The sequence below is a fragment of the Dendropsophus ebraccatus genome, chromosome 15 (genome assembly GCF_027789765.1).
Source record: "Dendropsophus ebraccatus isolate aDenEbr1 chromosome 15, aDenEbr1.pat, whole genome shotgun sequence".
Classification (NCBI taxonomy): Eukaryota; Metazoa; Chordata; class Amphibia; order Anura; family Hylidae; genus Dendropsophus; species Dendropsophus ebraccatus.
Window position 1 is genome coordinate 9,926,083 of NC_091468.1, and position 20,625 is coordinate 9,946,707.

Consider the following 20,625-nt stretch of genomic DNA (forward strand, 5'->3'; position numbering starts at 1 on the left):
GCTGCCATATCTTTTTGTAGATAGATAGATAGATAGATAGATAGATAGGAGATAGATAGATAGATAGATAGATAGATAGATAGGAGATAGATAGATAGATAGATAGATAGATAGGAGATAGATAGAAGATAGATAGATAGATAGATAGATAGGAGATAGATAGATAGATAGATAGATAGATAGATAGGAGATAGATAGATAGATAGATAGATAGATAGATAGATAGATAGGTAGATAGATAGATAGATAGATAGGAGATAGATAGATAGAAGATAGATAGATAGATAGATAGATAGATAGATAGATAGATAGAAAGATAGATAGATAGGAGATAGATAGATAGGAGATAGATAGATAGATAGATAGATAGATAGATAGATAGATAGGAGATAGATAGATAGATAGATAGATAGATAGATAGATAGATAGGAGATAGATAGATAGATAGATAGATAGATAGATAGGAGATAGATAGATAGATAGATAATAGATAGATAGATAGGAGATAGATAGATAGATGATAGATAGAACATAGATAGATAGATAGATAGATAGATAGATAGATAGATGATAGATAGATAGATAGATAGATAGATAGATAGATAGGAGATAGATAGATAGAAAGATAGATAGATAGGAGATAGATAGATAGGAGATAGATAGATAGATAGATAGATAGATAGATAGGAGATAGATAGATAGATAGATAGATAGATAGATAGATAGGAGATAGATAGATAGATAGATAGATAGATAGATAGATAGATAGATAGATAGGAGATAGATAGATAGATAGATAATAGATAGATAGATAGGAGATAGATAGATAGATAGATAGATGATAGATAGAACATAGATAGATAGATAGATAGATAGATAGATAGATAGATAGATAGATAGGAGATAGATAGATAGATAGATAGATAGATAGATAGATAGATAGATAGATAGATGATAGATAGAACATAGATAGGAGATAGATAGATAGATAGGAGATAGATAGATAGATAGATAGATAGATAGATAGATAGATAGATAGATAGATAGATAGATAGGAGATAGATAGGAGATAGATAGATAGATAGATAGATAGATAGATAGATAGATAGATAGATAGATAATAGATAGATAGGAGATTGAACATAGATAGATAGATAGATAGATAGATAGATAGATAGATAGGAGATAGATAGATAGATAGATAGATAGATAGATAGATAGATGATAGATAGGTAGATAGATAAGATAGATAGATAATAGATAGGAGATTGAACATAGATAGAGGGGTCAGATAAACATGTTGTGAATGCAGCACTCTAGAAGAACAATATGGTAGTGCTAGTGATAAGCTGCGACCAAAGGTGCTTCAATATACACTTGGCGAGGAAGACCGCAGCACTCCAAAAATAGCGAAAAAAAATGTTGCTTTATTTACTAAAAAGAAGTGACGTTTTGGCTCTACAATTGCACCATTTTCAAATCGCTCAATTGTAGAGCCGAAACGTTGCTTTTTTGTGAAGAACACAGCATCCCTTAAAGGGAACCTATCACCAAGACAATGCTATCTAATCTATCAGCATCATGTTATACAGCAGGAGGAGCTAAGCAGATTGCTTTATATCCTTGTGGGACAAGATTCAGTATAATTGTTGAATTAAATCCCTGCTCATTCTGTGTTTAGGAGTCCAGTGGGCGGAGTCACTCAATGGACTGGACTCTTTAGCCTTGAAACATCAGAGATTTCAATCAATAAATTACAAGTTATAATAAATCTTTCCCCATACAGATATTTATCTATCAGCTCCTCCTGCTCTATAACATGATGCCGATAGCTTAGATAGCATTTCGTGGTGACGGGTTTAAGAGTCTACTGGCTGGTTTAACTCTCGGTCAAATGTATTAGTGTTGGCCCCATTAGCCTGTGGCCAGAGCCACCTGGGCTCAACATGGTCCCTGCTCTCTACTCATTTTGGCTTCTCTCTCCAGTTTTTTTACATCGATAACAGGAGAATTCCTTTAATTTTTTTACCCCAGAGAATCCCTAATCTTACCCATAATGCACCACAGAATATATTACCTTGCGTGAAATCCATTTGATTTGATCTTCATCTCGAAACCCTTGACTGGTGTATGGCTTCTGCTTGTACTCGGTTGCGGTATGAAATAGAGGTTCATATGGTTTATGGTTATGGAATGAAGAGAATGGCGCAAACCTGGAAAAAAACAACAAAAAGCAACATATAAAGGGTTGTAATGTGCCTCATCCTTCTAGACTTCCATGGCTGAAGGTGAGTAATGTAACTGATACTGATGAAACGCTCTAGGGTATCGTATGGTCACACACCTCGACCAGTGATTGGGCAATTCCTGTGTGAGAACCATCAGGACAGCAGTGATGAGGGATCGGAGAGGTGAGTATAACTTATTTTTTTCCATTTTATCCCGATTATCGTATACAGGTGAAACCACACCCCTATGTGATGACCAATAGCTAAGAGTCTTTTGTGCAGGTGTGGTTTTTCCTGCAAACAATAATGGTGATTTCAGTCTGTATTTGGCAGACCTATCAGGGTTCTGTGGGGGCTTCCACAATAAGGAGGTTCAAGAAAAGTGTTGTCTAAAAAAAGGACCATCAGGTGCTGTTCGCATCTGCCATATTAGAAGAAAGGTTGGAGGGCACTCTGTGGTAAGTGTAATGGTGCATGTGTAGTAGTGCCTGGTCATATTGTAGTAAAAAAAAAATCCAGATACTCACCAAAGTAATTCTTCAATCTTTATTCAGCTTTACATATCCATTAAAGGAGAAGTCCAGATAAAATTTTTATTAAGGTATTTTATTGCCCCCCAAAAGTTATACAAATGACCAATATACATTTATTACGGGAAATGCATATAAAGTGCTTTTTTCCCTGCACTTACTACTGCATCAAAGCTTCACTTCCTGGATAACATGGTGATGCCACTTCCTGGATAACAGGGTGATGTCACTTCCTGGATAACATGGTGATGTCACTTTGTGGATAATATGGTGATGTCACTTCCTGGATAACATGGTGATGTCACTTCCTGGATAAACATGGTGATGTCACTTCCTGGATAACATGGTGATGTCACTTCCTGGATAAACATGGTGATGTCACTTCCTGGATAAACATGGTGATGTCACTTCCTGGATAACATTAACATGGTGATGTCACTTCCTGGATAACAGGGTGATGTCACTTCCTGGATAACATGGTGATGTCACTTTGTGGATAATATGGTGATGTCACTTCCTGGATAACATGGTGATGTCACTTCCTGGATAACATGGTGATGTCACTTCCTGGATAACATGATGATGTCACTTCCTGGATAACATGGTGATGTCACTTCCTGGATAACATGGTGATGTCACTTTGTGGATAATATGGTGATGTCACTTCCTGGATAACATGGTGATTTCACTTCCTGGATAACATGGGGATGTCACTTCCTGGATAATATGGTGATGTCACTTCCTGGATAACATGGTGATGTTACGACCCGACTCCCAGAGCTGTGCGGGCTGTGGCTGCTGGAGAGGATGATGGCGGGGGACACTGAGGGACACAGGGCACTGTAGGGACACTGAGCATCCCTCTGCCATCATCCTCTCCAGTAGCCACAGCCCGCACAGCTCTGGGAGTCGGGTCGTGACACCACCATTTTATCCAGAAAGTGACATCACCATGTTATCCAGGAAGTGACATCACCATGTTATCCAGGAAGTGACATCACCATGTTATCCAGGAAGTGAAGCCTTGATGCAGTAGTAAGTTCAGGGAAAAAAGCACTTTATATGCATTTCCCGTAATAAGTGTATATTGGGGATTTGTATAACTTTTGGGGGGAAATATAATACTTTAATAAAAATTTTCAAAATTACTTTGGTGAGTGTCTGGATTTGCTTGACTACCAAATCTGCCGTATAACATATCCGCAACCCTTCTATGAGCAAAAGACATGGAACAGATGGGACCTAAACCCAAAAATTTCTTAAAATTTCTTTATTCCTTTTTTTAACCATTTCACTGTTATGCCTCCTGGAAATGAAAAAGAAATTAACTGCTACACATCCTTATTCTTCGTATATTCATGGTGCAAGAACAACAGAAGAATAATTGAGCGATGACACAATGAAGAGTCTAAAGCCCAGAAGTAGTACATACCACTATTCTAACACTATATATGTATAAACAGACGCTTACCAGTGCTGTTTTTATTGCTTATTTCTTTGCCTCTCTGCCCCTCTAGTCTCTTCACTTTCTGTGGGTGGCACCAAAGTGATCATGTGACCAGGAAGCATCTGTATTGTTGTAAGTCTCTAGTTACCACAGCTCACATCTCCTGCCTCCCTCCACTGACCTCTATAGATAGTAGTTCCGCGCACTTGGCTCAAAGGTTGTCAACACAGAAAGTTGCAACAGATACCTGAAATGTTCCCTGTAATGACATGTTCGATGTGCTGTCCCTGGTGCTGAACACAGAGCAACTTTGTTGCACCTTTTTGTGTTGATACCTTTTGAACCATAAGAGACATTGCAGATCTGAATGAGACAATCTATGAGATAATTCTGGTCTTCTTTTATATGCTACACAAGCACCTTCCTACTGGAAAAAATTTGCCCTTCATCCAACATGGCAGCTTTCAAGATGTCGGCCACATTCTGGACATAGCCCAAAAGATAGGCCTCCTCACCACTTACTTGCTAGGGTAATCAGATGTGTCATTCTTCCTTTCGTATCTCAAAGAGAATCTGCCAGGAGGTTTATGGTGTCCTTTCTAAAGGGTATGTGCACACTGAGCAATTCTCGAGGAATTGTAGCTGAAAGATTTCTGCTTGAAATTCCTCCCCTATTCTGCTCTGGCGGAATTTAAGCGGAATTTGAGCAGAATTTGAGCGGAATCCACGCGGAAATCAAGCGGAATGCAAGCGGAATTACCAGCAGAATTCAAACCCCATTGACTTCTATAGGATTCCTCTAGCGGAACCTGCCCAAAGAATTGACATGTACATTCTTTGAGCGGAATGCAGATTCTGCGTGGAATCCGCATGGAATTCCGGACATAAATTTACTCTGTGTGCACGGGCAGTCAGAAATCCCATTGTTCTCTATGGAAGGAGCAATGTTGCATTTACACGGGCGGAATTCCACGCAGATTCCACGCAGAATCTGCATTCCGCCCAAAGAATGTACATGTCAATTCTTTGGGCAGATTCCGCTAGAGGAATCCTATAGAAGTCAATGGGGTTTGAATTCTGCTGGTAATTCCGCTTGCATTCCGCTTGATTTTTATGGCGGAATTTGGGCAGAATTCGTCTAGAATTGCTCAGTGTGCACATACCCCAAGGTAGCATAAACTAGTTAAAGAGAAGCTGAACAGAATGATGTATCACTTACATTATTCTGTGCAGCGGATACAGAGATCTCCTCCTGAATAACATGGACAATAAGTAGCCCTCTCCATTATCTGCATGAGCTCAGCAGTCCTCAATATTCATGAGAAGTAGAAAACTCCGCCCAACAGCTGCTGATTGGCAGTTATCTATCCATTCAGTGTATAGGCAGTCAACTTTCAATCAGCAGCTAGAGGGCGGGGGAAGAGGTGTGGCAAGAATCCTATTCTGCTGCATATTAGGAGAACGGCTGAACAAAATGATGTAAGTAATACACCGATCTGTTCAGTATTTCTGTCACTAGTTTATGCTGCCCTCATTTAAGGCAAAATAAACAGATTCACAGATTCTAGAGATGAGTGAACCTGGAACATGCTCAAGTCCATCCGAACCCGAACGTTCGGCATCTGATTAGCGGTGGCTGCTGAACTTGGATAAAGCCCTAAGGCTATGTGGAAAACATGGATATAGTCATTGGCTGTATCCATGTTTTCCAGACAACCTTAGAGTTTTATCAAAGTTCAGCAGCCCCAGCTAATCAAATGCCGAACGTTCGAGATTCCCTTTAAATAAATGGGTGTCCTAAAAATTTTAACTCTCTGTTCACATAGATTGATTCCCCATATATTTCAGTGAATTTTTTTGTTTTACTATTTTCTACCCTCTACATAGACAGACTTATAGTGCATAAAGGAAATAAATGATATACAGATGCAGAAAGGCATCAATGTGCCTGGTGAGAAGGTCAACAACAGAGCATGTGCGTCCACTACTGGAGAAAGCAGAAGGTGGACACAGAAATCTGCCGAACAAGGAACAGCAGAGGGCGCTGCCCCTGACATCACTGTTACATATTTAATTACAGAAACAAAATTTTTAAAGGGGTAAATCACCAAAAAATGTTTTCCTTTTTTTTGCCAGAAATTTGTAATTTACGTCTGTAAAATATCTCAAGTCTCCCAGTACTTATCAGCTGCTGTATGTTCTGAAGAGAGTGGTGTGCTCTTTTTAGTTTGACACAGAGCTCTCTGCTGCCACCTGTGTCCATGTCAGGAACTGTCCAGAGCAGCAGCAAATCCTCATAGAAAACCTCTCCTGCTCTCCAGACAGAAAAGAACACCACTTCCTGCTGGACATACAGCAGCTGATAAGTACTGGAAGACTTGAGATTTTTTAATAGGCGTAAATTTCATATCTCTGGCACTTTCTAGTTTGCTATGCAATAAATTGCTATGAATAAAATACTGCTGAAATACACACGGTCATTTTCATGGGGTAAACCCTTTAAAACAGACAAGTCAGACGAGTTGTTCGAAAAGGGACTGCCAAAATCTTGACAAATGTAATAAGAAATAAAGAAAGAAAGAAAAAGACAATTTGTAGAGCACACATACCGGTGGAATTAAACAGGATATAATAAAGGATGAAAAAAAAAAAAAAAAAAATTTATATTGTTGCTGTTGATCTTAAAAAAGTTTACAATTTTTAATTTATTTTTAAATAATTCAAAAAATAAATAAATAAATAAAACACTTCAAACTAAAGTCATTGTTCTATGGAAGGGTTGATAAAAGGGCTAACAAATCCGGCAATTAAATCTAGTTAATTTCGCTTTAAATGAGACAACAGTGCAGAAGCATGTATATCCTCCCGGGAGCGCCAGCGCTCATACAAGACAGATTATACTACTCGCAAGGCTAATTTGCACATGGGATGGACATCAGTGAAAAAATTAATGTGGCCCCAATGTCCCTGAGTATACAGAAGAGGTGCTGTGAGCCGGCTGCCGCACTTACAATTTTTATCACTTCTGAATTGCATTTTAATAGTACATTTTTCTTGTGCTTCGACATGAAAGAAAATTTGCCATCTCCTGGGATCTTATGGCTGGAAAGCCATGGCAGGCGATGGAGAAATCCGCCTTCAAACATTCAAGATACTGGTAGCTAAATTGCACCATGTGGCAAAGGGAATAGAGTATGTCCTCATGTCATATCTGATTATTACCACACACAGAACGAGTCCAAAGGCGTCCGGCTCTAGGAGCCCCCTTTAAACTTATTTACAATAGATTCAGTCATTCACTTCCATCACTGACACTTGGATTCTTAATCGCAATGAAGAACTTTGTTGTGTTTCATACTGCACATGGCGATGATGGTCGGACTGAAAAATGTAGTTATATAACTGTTATATAAATAAAAAATATATCTATCTATTTATATATACCCCTTGTTTATTTAATAATAAACAATCAAAATAATTCAGTTTAAGGGATTGTTCACCAAAAAAAATTAATATATATATTTTTTTTTCAACTTAACTGGTGCCAGAAAGTGACAGAGATTTTTAATTTACTTCTATTAAAAATCTCAAGTCTTCCAGTACTTATAAGCTGCTGTATGTCCTGCAGGAAGTGGTGTATTTTTCCCAGTCTGAAACCGTGCTCTCTGCTGCCATCTCTGTCCATGTCAGGAACTGTGTAGGACAGCAGAGGGTTTCTATGGGGATTTGCTGCTGCTCTGGACAGAGGTGGCAGTAGAGAGCACTGTGTCACAGCACTTCCTGTAGGACATACAGCATCTGATAAGTACTGAGATTTTTTAAATAGAAGTAAAGTACAAATCTCTGGCACTTTCTGGCACCAGTTGATTTAATGTAAAACATCTTTTTGGTGAACAAGCCCTTTAAAGCTTTCAGTATTTAATCTCTTAACTATTTTGTGCGCCCTACTGCAATTTTAACATCATCCTTCCAGTATAAAAGATGATTTTAATCTAAGACACAATAGAAGCTTTGTAACTCCAGGTTTAGAGCAACTCATGAGAAGTTAGATCATAACTGTATGTTATTCTAGGACTTACAACAGGAAGGGAACTATGCAACTTGCAAAAACCCTGCAGATTTCTTTTAACATCTGAAATCAAGTCTACTGAAACTACAGCTATGTATACACATTGTTTTTAAAAGCTCATCGTAAAATGAAAAGATAAAAAAAGTTAAAAACATCCAGAACCTTTTTAGAGCTTGTTTTTAGAGCCTTTTGATGGCCCTCTTTTCAACCTATTGACATCTATGGGGGGTGTAGTGGGCATGCTCAGTGGCATGTGCACTTGATGTGCAAGGATTTATTTTTATTTGCATTTTCCATTGTATTTTTGTATCATTTCTTGATAAGTAAAACTTGAGGTTGTGTTGCCCTGTTTTGTCTTTTTAAAGTGTCACTGTTGTTTTTTTTTTTTTTTTTTCCTGCAGAAATCAATAGTCCAGGCCATTTTAAGAAACTTTGTAATTGGGTTTATTAGGCAAATCTGCCATTATCTGCATTCAAAAAGCCTTTCCCCAGGTCCCCCCCCCCCTCCTCTCTCATCCACTGCTAATTATCAGGAAATCTCGACTCTTTTACATCATTCGAGCCCTGTGTAACCTATGGAGAAGGGAGGGGGAGGAGGGAGATTAGTCACAAGCAGAGAACAAAGAATTACACAGTGGGAGCTATATGAAAGCCGGTATTCAGAGGTCACATCATAACAACCTACAATCATATAGGCATATTTCAATTATGTGAATAATTAAATACTTTCCCCCATCACTTTAAATGTACGGCTTAGGGCAGGAAAAGAGTTTATGATGCTTAAAGACCCAATCTGCCCACATGCCAACAAGCCCAAAAATGCATCATCAGCAATTACAGAGACATCTGAAGCCGACTATTGTGTTTGTTCCGACTTAAGTGGAAGACATCCCTGATATGTAAAAGAGTAAAAATACTTTGGTTTAATAGATGGAAATATAATGACCTCTTTCTATAAATAAAAGAGAAAAGTCAAGAACCTCAGAAGAAGTTAGAACTTGTTAATTATACAAAGTCTTAATATCTTCATCCCCAGTGTTATTAAAAAAACATAGCATCATTAGAAAAATTAAGCTGGAAAAAAAAATGAAGGCGAAGCTTTGTAAATATCCAGTGGAAATTAGCTGCAAAAGGCAGAGGAATTGTGGATCAAAAGCGGGTAATCATCTTCTGCCGTGCCCCAGGGCGCTCATTTGTAAAATATGATTTTCTCATTGACTATCTCTCATTTTACTGCCTGCAATAGACCACTCTGTATTAATGGGGTTAGCTCATTTACTATATAACTTAAAAAGCCTCTCTTGATTATTAAATGTTCCATGCAAAGCTGGTAATTACAAAGGCTGAAACTCTGACATTAAAGGGGCGCCATCTTCCTAGACCTACTGGTGGCGCACGCTTCAGGTGCTGCATCAACTCTAAGGACTGGATGGGGATAAGGAGGTATAAGGTGAGACAATAATGTGCATTCCAATTCAGATACCATAGGTATAGGATGTCAGTACCCTGTACACAATAGCTACAGGTCTACACAATTACATGGCCCCCTAACAGGTCTACACAATTACATGGTGTCTTACACATTTACACAACTACATGGTGCCCTAAACATCTACACAATTACATGGTGCCCTACACGTCTACACAATTACATGGCCCCCTAACAGGTCTACACAATTACATGGCCCCCTACAGGTCTTCACAATTACATGGCCCCCTACAGGTCTACACAATTACATGGCCCCCTAACAGGTCTACACAATTACATGGCCCCCTACAGGTCTTCACAATTACATGGTGCCCTACACGTCTACACAATTACATGGCCCCCTACAGGTCTTCACAATTACATGGTGCCCTACAGGTCTTCACAATTACATGGTGCCCTACATGTATACGCAATTACATGGTGCCCTACAAGTCTACACGATTACATGGTGCCTTACACGTCTACACAATTACATGGTGCCTTACACGTCTACACAATTACATGGTGCCTTACACGTCTACACAATTAGATGGTGCCCTACAAGTCTACACGATTACATGGTGCCCTACATGTATACGCAATTACATGGTGCCCTACAAGTCTACACAATTACATGGTGCCCTACACAATTACATGGCCCCCTACAGGTCTACACAATTACATGGTGCCCTACAAGTCTACACGATTACATGGTGCCCTAAATATCTACACAATTACATGGTGCCCTACACGTCTACACAATTACATGGTGCCCTACACAATTACATGGCCCCCTACAGGTCTTCACAATTACATGGTGCCCTACAAGTCTACACGATTACATGGTGCCCTACAAGTCTACACGATTACATGGTGCCCTACAAGTCTACACGATTACATGGTGCCCTACAAGTCTACACAATTACATGGTGCCCTACATGTATACGCAATTACATGGTGCACTACACGTCTGCACAATTGCATGGTGCCCTCCACAATTACATGGTGCCCTACACGTCTACAAGATTACATGGTGCCTTACACGTCTAGACAATGAAATGGTGCCCTACACGTCTACAAGATCACATGGTGCCCTAAACATCTACCTATTTACATGGTGCCCTTCACGTCTACACAATTACATGGTGCCCTTCACATCTACATGATTACATGGTGCCCTACACGTCTACACAATTACATGGTGCCCTTCACATCTACATGATTACATGGTGCCCTACAAGTCTACATGATTACATGGTGCCCGACCACGTGTACAAGATTACAGGGTGCCCTACACGTCTACACGATTACATGGTGCCCTACACGTCCACATGATTACATGGTGCCCTACACGTCTACACGATTACATGGTGCCCTACACGTCCACATGATTACATGGTGCCCTACACGTCTACACGATTACATGGTGCCCTGAGCATCTACACCAGTGATTTTCAACCTTTTTTGAGCCGCGTAACACTTTTTATACTTAAAAAATCCTGGGGCACACCACCAACCAAAATGGCACAAAATGACACTAAAACAGTACATATTATACATATAGTTAATAATATAGATTCTAAAAGTATTTATACTCACTCAGTGTGAAACCTGGGCCTGTTTTCTTCTCCCCCCTGTGCTTCTCTCCACCATACTTCTCCCCCCTGCTTCTCTCCTGTGCTTCTCTCCCCCATGCTTCTCTCCTGTGCTTCTCTCCACCAAACTTCTCTCCCCCATCCCCATGTTTCTCTCCCCCCTGCTTCTCTCCCCCATCCCCATGTTTCTCTCCCCCCTGCTTCTCTCCCCTGTTTCTCCCCCATCCCCAGGTTTTTCTCCCCCATTGTTTTCTCCTGTTTCACAGGGGCACCATAGTGTGGGGAACTTTCCCCGCGGCACACCCAACCATGTGTCGCGGCACACTAGTGTGCCACGGCACACTGGTTGAAAATCACTGATCTACACAATTACATGGTGCCCTACACGTCCACATGATGACATGGTGCCCTACACGTCCACATGATTACATGGTGCCCTAGAAGTCTACACGATTACATGGTGTCCTACAGGATTACATGGTGCCCTACATGTATCATAGATTGGGAAAGAGCAGCATATCAGGAGAAGTTTTCTAAATAAATGTATTTGCAAAACTGTATAACTTGACGAGACCTACAAGTATAACTATATTGGTATATTAAGTTTCTGACAAATATGACCGGCTACATTGTGTGATGCATGAATAGGATATGTAGTTACCATCGGGATGGTGGACAGATGCTGGACCATTCTCTTCTAAAAGCGAGATGAAGGTGACATGGGGTCAGAAGACACCACTGTTATGGGGTGAGGAGATAATGTGAGAGACTGTGATGCTGTGAGCTAGGCTCAGGAGGGGGGGGGGGGGGGCTTTTCGGCTTGATACACAGAGATCCCCCGTAGTTACCTGTCTTCCTGGAAACCCCTGATCCATTCTTGTCTTTTCAGTTCTTCTCTTGCTTCTTCCAGAGAATTGAATGACGTTGCTACTCTTAGTGTTGGCTCCAAAGGCTTGTAACGCTGTAATAGTACCTCGGCTGGATCGCGGAAAGGACCCTGTAGGAAAGGAGCATTAATCCAACTTGATATTCCTGTTAAAATTGTGGTATGTTACATGATATGAACATATATCTCTGTGCCCAAGATTAACCCCTCAAGGAGCTGTTTATGTTTTCATCATTCACATATTATAAACAAGGACAATAACCAAGAATGTATCATTATTCAAAGGAAATGTTACAAAGGGGGGCGGGGCTGACAACAGAAAGGAGAGGTTGTCAGCATCTAACATGGTGTAACTACCACTGTAACATTCAGTAGCTCTCAGGACAAACTAGTCAAAGAGTCTTGGGGAAAGTATAAAATATAAATCTAAATAGGTAAGCTATATATGTGACAGTGCAGCCCTGAGCTGATGCCAGCCCACTGACATGAGTAAGAAGTAAAGATAGCACAACATAATGGAGGTAGATAGATGATAGATGATTGATAGATAGATAGATAGATAGATAGATAGGAGACAGATAGATAGATAGATAGGAGATAGATAGATAGATGAATAAATAGAAGATAGATAGGAGATAGATAGATAGATAGATAGATAGATAGATAGATAGATAGATAGATAGATAGATAGATAGATAGGAGATAGATAGATAGGAGATAGATAGATAGATAGATAGATAGATAGATAGATAGATAGATAGACAGATAGATGATAGATAGATAAATAAATAAATAGAAGATAGATAGGAGATAGATAGATAGATAATAGATAGATAGATAGATAGGAGATAGATAGATAGGAGATAGATAGATAGATAATAGATAGATAGATAGATAGATAGATAGATAGATAGATAGATAGATAGGAGATAGATAGATAGATAGATAGATAGGAGATAGATAGATAGGAGATAGATAGATAGGAGATAGATAGATAGATAGATAGATAGATAGATAGATAGATAGATAGAAGATAGATAGGAGATAGATAGATAGATAGATAGATAGATAGATAGATAGATAGATAGATAGATAGATAGGAGATAGATAGATGCTATGTATATCCTAAGTGACATATTCTAATAGCTTCTTGGTTACCAGTTACATCTGGACTAAAAGTGAAGATGAAGGAAAAAGGAAGGTTCACGCCTCATTTCTGCTCACTTATGTTTTACATTAATAGAAACCAATAATAGGAACCAGTTACCATAAAAGTTATAGACCGTAAATAACACAAATGGCAAAGAACTATCGGCGAGCCCTTCTCTGCACTCCTCACAGATGGACAGCAAGCTTCTGAGATTCCAGGCTCCATAATGGAGATATCTTTTTATTTGGACTTTTACATAATAAAATGTAATTTGAAAAGTAATGGTTCCATCCCTGTATAGTATTTAAAGGTTATATGTATAATGAGTGAGAGGAACCACAGTGGAATTGTACAGCCCATGGATGGTGTACAGCACATCGGCCGATTATCATCAGGGTGTGTTGCAGGAAACGCTCTTACGGCCGATAAGTGGCCCATGTAAAAGTGACAGCGATCAGCCGAAGACTGGGCCCGATTATCGTCTGATCGTCTGCTTAGAACCTGCTTTTAGGGTGCGTTCACACGTACAGGATCCACAGCAGATTTTGGGTGGGCACTCATCAGACTGTGAAGCACACAACTAGCTGCACCAGAACAGCATTGAGGGTGAAGGTAACAGACCTACCTTCCTCCTCGGCGTCTCCTGTGCAATAGGGACATATCAGCAGGGTGGAATCGTCTAACCTGCTGATAGTTCCCCTTTAAAATTTATCTTTATCGGCCGCACATCTTACTGTGTAAACTAAGGTTTGTGCAGCCAATAAAAATAAAGGGAAACTGACAGCACGGATATGTATAAAGGATATACTGTACATATAGAATATAAATATATCTGTGATGTCAGTTTCCAGATCACACAGCAGTCCATACTTACCATCCACGCTGCTTGTGATCCAGCATCCAGGTCTCCGATCCTCCAGCCGATGCTGTATCTTCAGATCCCGCCTCTTCCAATTGTCAATCACTCTAGAGGAGGCAGGGCCTGAAGATACAGCCAGAGTATTGGTGAGCCAGATGCCAGACCAAGCATGGATGGTAATTTTATACTACTGTGTGATCTGGAAACTTACAGCATGGATATATACTGTACATATCCTATATGTACAGTATATCCTTAATGCATATTTGTGCTGTCAGTTTCCCAGGCAGCACAAACAATACAAGGATCATTTGTGCAGCATGGGCCCCTTGATGTGTCCTGCAAATCTCGCTGAACAGCCCTCGTTTGCCGCCCCCATGGCTGACAAATCTTTGTGTCTAAAAGGACCCTTAGTCACATGATTTTACATGACATTGGTCACTGGCTTATCTGCAGGGTTAAATGGCAGGGTCTTATTGTTAGTGTGTTGGCCCAACATATGTGTTGTTGATCATGAGTTACACGACCAACACCATCCCCAGCCTTATCCCATAGATGCAATACATACCAAGATACACATTTGTGATTTTTTTGATGTTTTTACATGGGCTTGACAATTTGTAAGTGGGTGGGGCTTAGTGGAGGAGTGTGGTCTCCCAGGGCAGGACAGATTTAGTATAATTTATGGTAGACATTTCATTAGTGCCTTACTAATACTAAGGCAAAATACACATATTTGCGTATAAAAATGGATTTCAAAGTGATACGGTCCCCCCCCTTCATTTCATCGAAGAACAGTGTCAGCTGGGCGGGGCTTCAAGGCAATTGGGCCCCATCCCCTGGCTGGGGGGAGGGCCCAACTGTCATGGAGCCCCGCCTAGGTGACACTATCCACCAATGAAATGAAGCGATTCCAGAGCGGTTAGAAGTCACAGACAAGTTTTATACAGGTATATATCAAACAGCACATAGAGTAAGGGGGGTGACAGTATTACTTTAAGGCTCTGGCTAATAGAGGGGTCTCAAGAAGGAAATCCCCATTAATATCCCCATACATATAGTTATTAAAAAAAGGCATGTGGACAGGGATGGTCATGAGGTTAAAAAAGTTTGTTAGAAGAATACAAGGCTAAGAAGGGAAATATTGGCTTATAGGCTGGCGGTGGGCCGAGTACAGTAAAGCATACCTGCGGCTTCTTTTTGCCAATAGGAGGAAGCGGCTGGGTGGCTGGGAATGAATAGGGATGTCTGCAGTCTGACCAGTCCACAAAGCCCCCATCGTTGTCCTTCTTTGGAAGCTCTCGATGGCTCAAGGGTCTTGCTCTTTTTAGCCGGAACTCCATTTCATCGGGATATTGTCTATATGGGGAATTGAAGATACCTGCAACCTAAAAAAACAACAACACTTAAAAACAGCTTTAAAACAGCAACGAATATGCTGGGAATAATTCATATATATTATTATGGTATGGTATGGTATTAAATAAGATTATTTTACTACCTTTCTGGGGTCTTTCACATTTTCTTCTGCTTTGAATACAAACTGTCTGCTCCTCTGTGTTTATTACCCCAACGTCTTGTCCAGTGTACATCCTACAAGTGACTTCCTGTTCCTGTGTACACTCTAGTCAGAAATTCAGTTGACTATTTCCCTCTGACTATGTGAGATGGGAAAAGGTAAAGAAGGTGTAGTGAAAGTAAGACAGGGTTGGCTGAATTCCTGGCTAGAGTGTGCAAAGGAACAGGAAGTTGGGCTAATGAACACAAGAGAGCAGACAGTTTGCATTGAAGATAGAGGGAAAACACCAGAGACCAAAGAAAGGTGGTAAAATAACTTTATTTATCGGTATATGATAATTTACAGTTACTGTTGGGAGCACCACCTGTTTCCACAATCAGTTGTATTGGGCTCCAAAGTCCCCCATCCATCAACATGGTCTTGGTGAGCTCAAGCATATGTTGTTGCCCCATGATCACCAAGACAACTGTAAGCCAACCAACCTGGCTGACCATCTAATGAGTATGGCGGCCTCCTGGGGGAGAAAATAATCAGGCAGTTAACATGCTCGATCCTTTTGTTCCCCAAGGAGAGAAGCTGCCACTATCAGTGCTTGGCTGTCCATTCAGAGCACATGCATGTTTGGCCGACTTTGCAGGTGGGAGGGTCAGAAAGAATAGCTGTCAGACAAACTAACAGCTATCTGAAGTGTATGGTCAGCTTGTCAGTTAAAGGGGTTATCCAGGATAAGAAATAACACAGCTATTTCGTGCACAAACAGCGCCATCCCTGTCCTCAGGTTGTATGTGGTATTGCAATACAGCAAAATTTACTTTACTGGAACTGAGCTGCAAAATCCACATGCAAACTAAGTGGAGCAGTTTTTGGGAAACAAACAGCAATATATAAGCCTGGATTACTCCTTTAACTATACTCTTACAGTTGTACAACATTAGACAAACATGGCTGCCTTTTCCCATAAACAGCATTTGATTACCGGTGGCTGAAGAAGTTAGGGAGTCCTGTCGGATACAAAACATAGGCCATAGGCTGTATCCATGATTTCCTGGACTCCCTAGGTCTGCATCCAACTTCTTCAACCATTCTTCAAATGATCGGACTCCAGCATGCTCCAGTTGCCCTCAACTCTAACAACAACCCACGGACCCCCGTCACCATTTTTTTGAAATCCCTCTAGGTCCTATTTCACGGGCTGATGGGGGCCCGATCAATAATGTAAACAAGCGCCGATCTGCTAGACTGCTTTACTGGGCCTATTCTACGGCCCGATAATTGTTTAGCAAGGGCTGCAGGGACATCGTTACCGATGTCCTTGCAGCCCTTGTTTAAACACCATACATTACCTAATCAGGTGTTTTCCTGCGCTCCTTCTTCCTCCTGGTCCCGTGCACAGCAGCAGATTCAGTGCGGCCTGTGTGAGCTGAAAGACCGCTCAGCCAATCACTGGCCGTGGCAGTCCTGGCCAGTGATTGGCTGAGCGGTCTGTCAGCTAAGACAGGGCGCACCTAAGCTGCTGCTGCGTGGGACCTGGAGGAAGAAGGAGCGCAGGAGAAGCCCTGCAACATGTGTAGGTAAAGCTTAGTGCTCGTGAAATCGTCTCTCCATGCTATTCCATGCAACGATGCGCGGTCGGTGCCCAATGATTTTAGGTTGGAACCTAAATAAACAATCAGCCGATGACACGACCATCGGCTGATCGTTGTCTCTATTCCACGGAGCGATAATTGGCCGATTATTGATCTGTGGAATAGGCCCCTTAGTCTCCTTAACTTGATTTTTAAGTCTATTTAAAATATTTTAGAAAAAACACACTATAGATATATACAGTATATATATATATATATATATATATATATATATCATTTTTTTTTTCTTTTTTATTATTATTATTATTTTTTTTTTATTTATTTATTTCATTTGTATTCATTCCAAAATTTTACCTTTCACTTTTTTTTAGTTTTTTTTTTTTTTTTTGGAAAGTATTCGGAGAACTTCCCTGAATCTGTCATCTCTATTATTTCCCTTTGACAGTAATCCTGTGGGATTGTGGCATATTTTTCAGGCCCGGCACATCCCTCTTCTTTTAAAACAACTTATGAGGCCTGCTACCGAGATGGGCTGTCTGGGACTTCATTTTCTCCTGCAATTTTCTGAAGTGACAAACACTATGGGGAAATCTTGGCTAACTGTTAAAAAACCTACAGCCCAGTTATTCGGCGTACTGTCATGCTAACCTCCAGCTCAATAAGTAGCAGGAAATCTCAGGAGGGAACCCCTGCTAATAGCTTCTCGCTGACCTTCCTGCATGGAGGCCTGCTGCTGACTGCTGGCCCTATAGTGAATATGGTAAATGAGCTGTGAAACTACTGCTTTTTTTAAAGGCCATGATTCTGACATGTCAGAAAATGAGCTACACATTAGATATATATATTTTTCCTTCTTTTTTTCCCCCTACAATCCCTTTCCTCACATTTTCCATCACGGAGAGCCATGCATGACCTGTGGTATTAATTGCGCCAGGTCGAGCGTGCCGCTAAACGTATCATTTGTTAGCCACTCGTCCTTAGCCATACATTAATATTTTCAATCACTTTACATTTCTGACCATCTATCTTCCGTCTTTCCTTCCGTCACTTTTTTTTTTCGTTTTCGTAATTAAGCACATGAATAAAGAAGTGAGACATAAAAGGAATGACGACCCCTCCGACGGCCATGTAGAGCATGCTATAAAGCTTCCCTGTCATCTTATTATTTTTTTTTTTTATTAGTTCATCAATTGGTGTTAATTCCAGACATGTCTCCAGTGCTGCCGGCATGGGCCTGTACTAGACTTTTCTAAGGGAAAATGCACCAAAAAAAAGCTGCTTTGGGTTCTTAGGCAGGTGTAAACATTTGGGGTAGTGGAACCAGAATTTTTTCTATTTTTTTTTAAGCAATTTTTTAGTATAGAGATGAAGGCAGTGTGGCTGTGGCTTGCCTCTTCCCTTCTCACAGCAGGCAGAGACCACCTCCAACCTTTCCTCACTTTTTATGTTGGGATCTGTTCACACTTAGGGCCCTAATACACATTTGTTATATCGTTCAAATTTAAACAATAATCGTTTCATGTGAATGCCGGCAACAACTGAAAAATTGTCCGTGTATCACTGATTGCATCTTTTGAGCTGAACCTAAAATCATTGTTATTCGTTCGCTGTAATTCTGCAATCGTTCACTAATTATTCAGTGTAATTGTTCTTTCATTTGCTGGGATCAGATGGAGGAAACAATCATAGCCAACGACTATTGCTCTGTGTAATATGGCGAACGATTTGAGCTAGCTCTCGTTTCCGATTGTTTATAGTTAAAAATTGCTTTGTCTTATAGGATGTCTTGGGGCCCTATTACATAGATCGATATTAAAGAGGTACTCCGGTCTGGGGTTATTTTTAGTGTACAGCCAGGGAAGGGGTGGAAATAGAGGCCGCCAGCCACTTCCCTCCTTGGTTCCAGCACCGAGTCCTGGATCTTGCCGCCCCGTTCTCCCGTCCTGCTGCCACTTCCTGGTCTGAGCTGCGGCTTAAGACGTCACGTCTCAAGACAGCTCAGCTTTTCAGTGGTCTAGGCGGGACCCACTACGACCGCTGAATGGCTGAGCTGCCTTAAAACGTCACGTCTCAAGCCGCAGCTCAGACCAAGAAGTGGCAGCGGGACAGGAGAACGAATCAACGCGATCCTGGACTTGGCGCTGGAACCAGGGAGGTAAGTAACCGGCGGCCTCTATTTCCACCCCTTCCCTGGCTGTACACTAAAAATAACCCCAGCCGGAGTACTTCTTTAAGGAGCAAGCGCTTGCTTGCTCCTCGTTCCCTGCTCGCTGTCAGTGCAATTACAGGCACCGACAGCGCGGAAAGGGGGGGGTGGGGCTGCCCGGACTATCTTTGGATAGCGGTGGTCTGCTGCCCCTCCTAGTACACTAGCAGACCGTCAGTAATGTTGTCATTTTTCGATTCAACATGATCTAAGACAAGTAATCAGCCAAATAATCGATCTGATTATCGGCCGATAATAGTTTTGTGTATTAGAGCCTTAAGTTCTGCTGAACATCATTGGTATATGTCAGGAGTAATCTGTAACAAAGAGACTGCAGCTTCACCTCCCCCATACCCCCTACCTCTCCTCTCCACACTTATTATGTGAGGCCCTGTCCACACTTGGTTTTGCTTCACGTCACTGGTAAACACCAGGAGTATTCTGCAACAAAAATACGGCAGCGTTACCCCCTCCTCTGGAGATTTTTTTTTTAAATCATCTGATGTGAGAAAGTTTTACAGATTTGTAAACGAATTCCATTTCAAGTGAAACTATCAGGTTAGAAGTATCTAAGCTGCTGCTATCTCCATATAGCGCAGGGGGCACTGAGAATGAAGGTAACCTGGGATGGGATGGGGGCGGATCGCTGCACTGGGGGCGGATCGCTGCACTGGGGGAGGTAGCCCACTCCCCTCACCCAGTGCACTAAACCAGTATATTTGCATATGGATTCAACTTTTAATATTGCGAAATGGTGCCGAGGATGAAGGTAAGACATTTACCTTCATCCTCAGTGCCCTGTGCATTATTGAGGCATATTAGCATATTAGATGCTTCTAAACTGACGATAGTTTCCCTTTAAAAAAACCTCAAAGCACTGTGTCACACTGGGAAGAATACACCACTTCTTGCAAGACATACAGCCGTCAGATTTCTTCCATTTATCCAACAATTTAAAGTGCAACTAGGTAGAGTGATCACCATAAAAGTAACGGCATGAAGGAGAGGCGTGAATGAGAGATTTGTTAGATCAGGGACTGCTGAATCAACACTGACCATTGCACTCCATCCTAATGATCAGG

General features: G+C 41.0%; 1 protein-coding gene across 1 annotated transcript in view; it reads right to left on the minus strand.

Moving 5' to 3' along the window:
* Positions 1 to 20,625, minus strand: part of SPATA17 (spermatogenesis associated 17) — a 123,823-nt gene that overhangs the window by 23,074 nt on the left and 80,124 nt on the right. Inside the window, exons 7-9 of the mRNA XM_069954450.1 lie at positions 15,420 to 15,620; positions 12,186 to 12,334; positions 2,078 to 2,213 (exon numbers count right to left, since the gene is read on the minus strand). Coding sequence (XP_069810551.1) covers positions 2,078 to 2,213; positions 12,186 to 12,334; positions 15,420 to 15,620 — 486 coding nt within the window. The remainder of the gene's footprint in view (positions 1 to 2,077; positions 2,214 to 12,185; positions 12,335 to 15,419; positions 15,621 to 20,625) is intronic.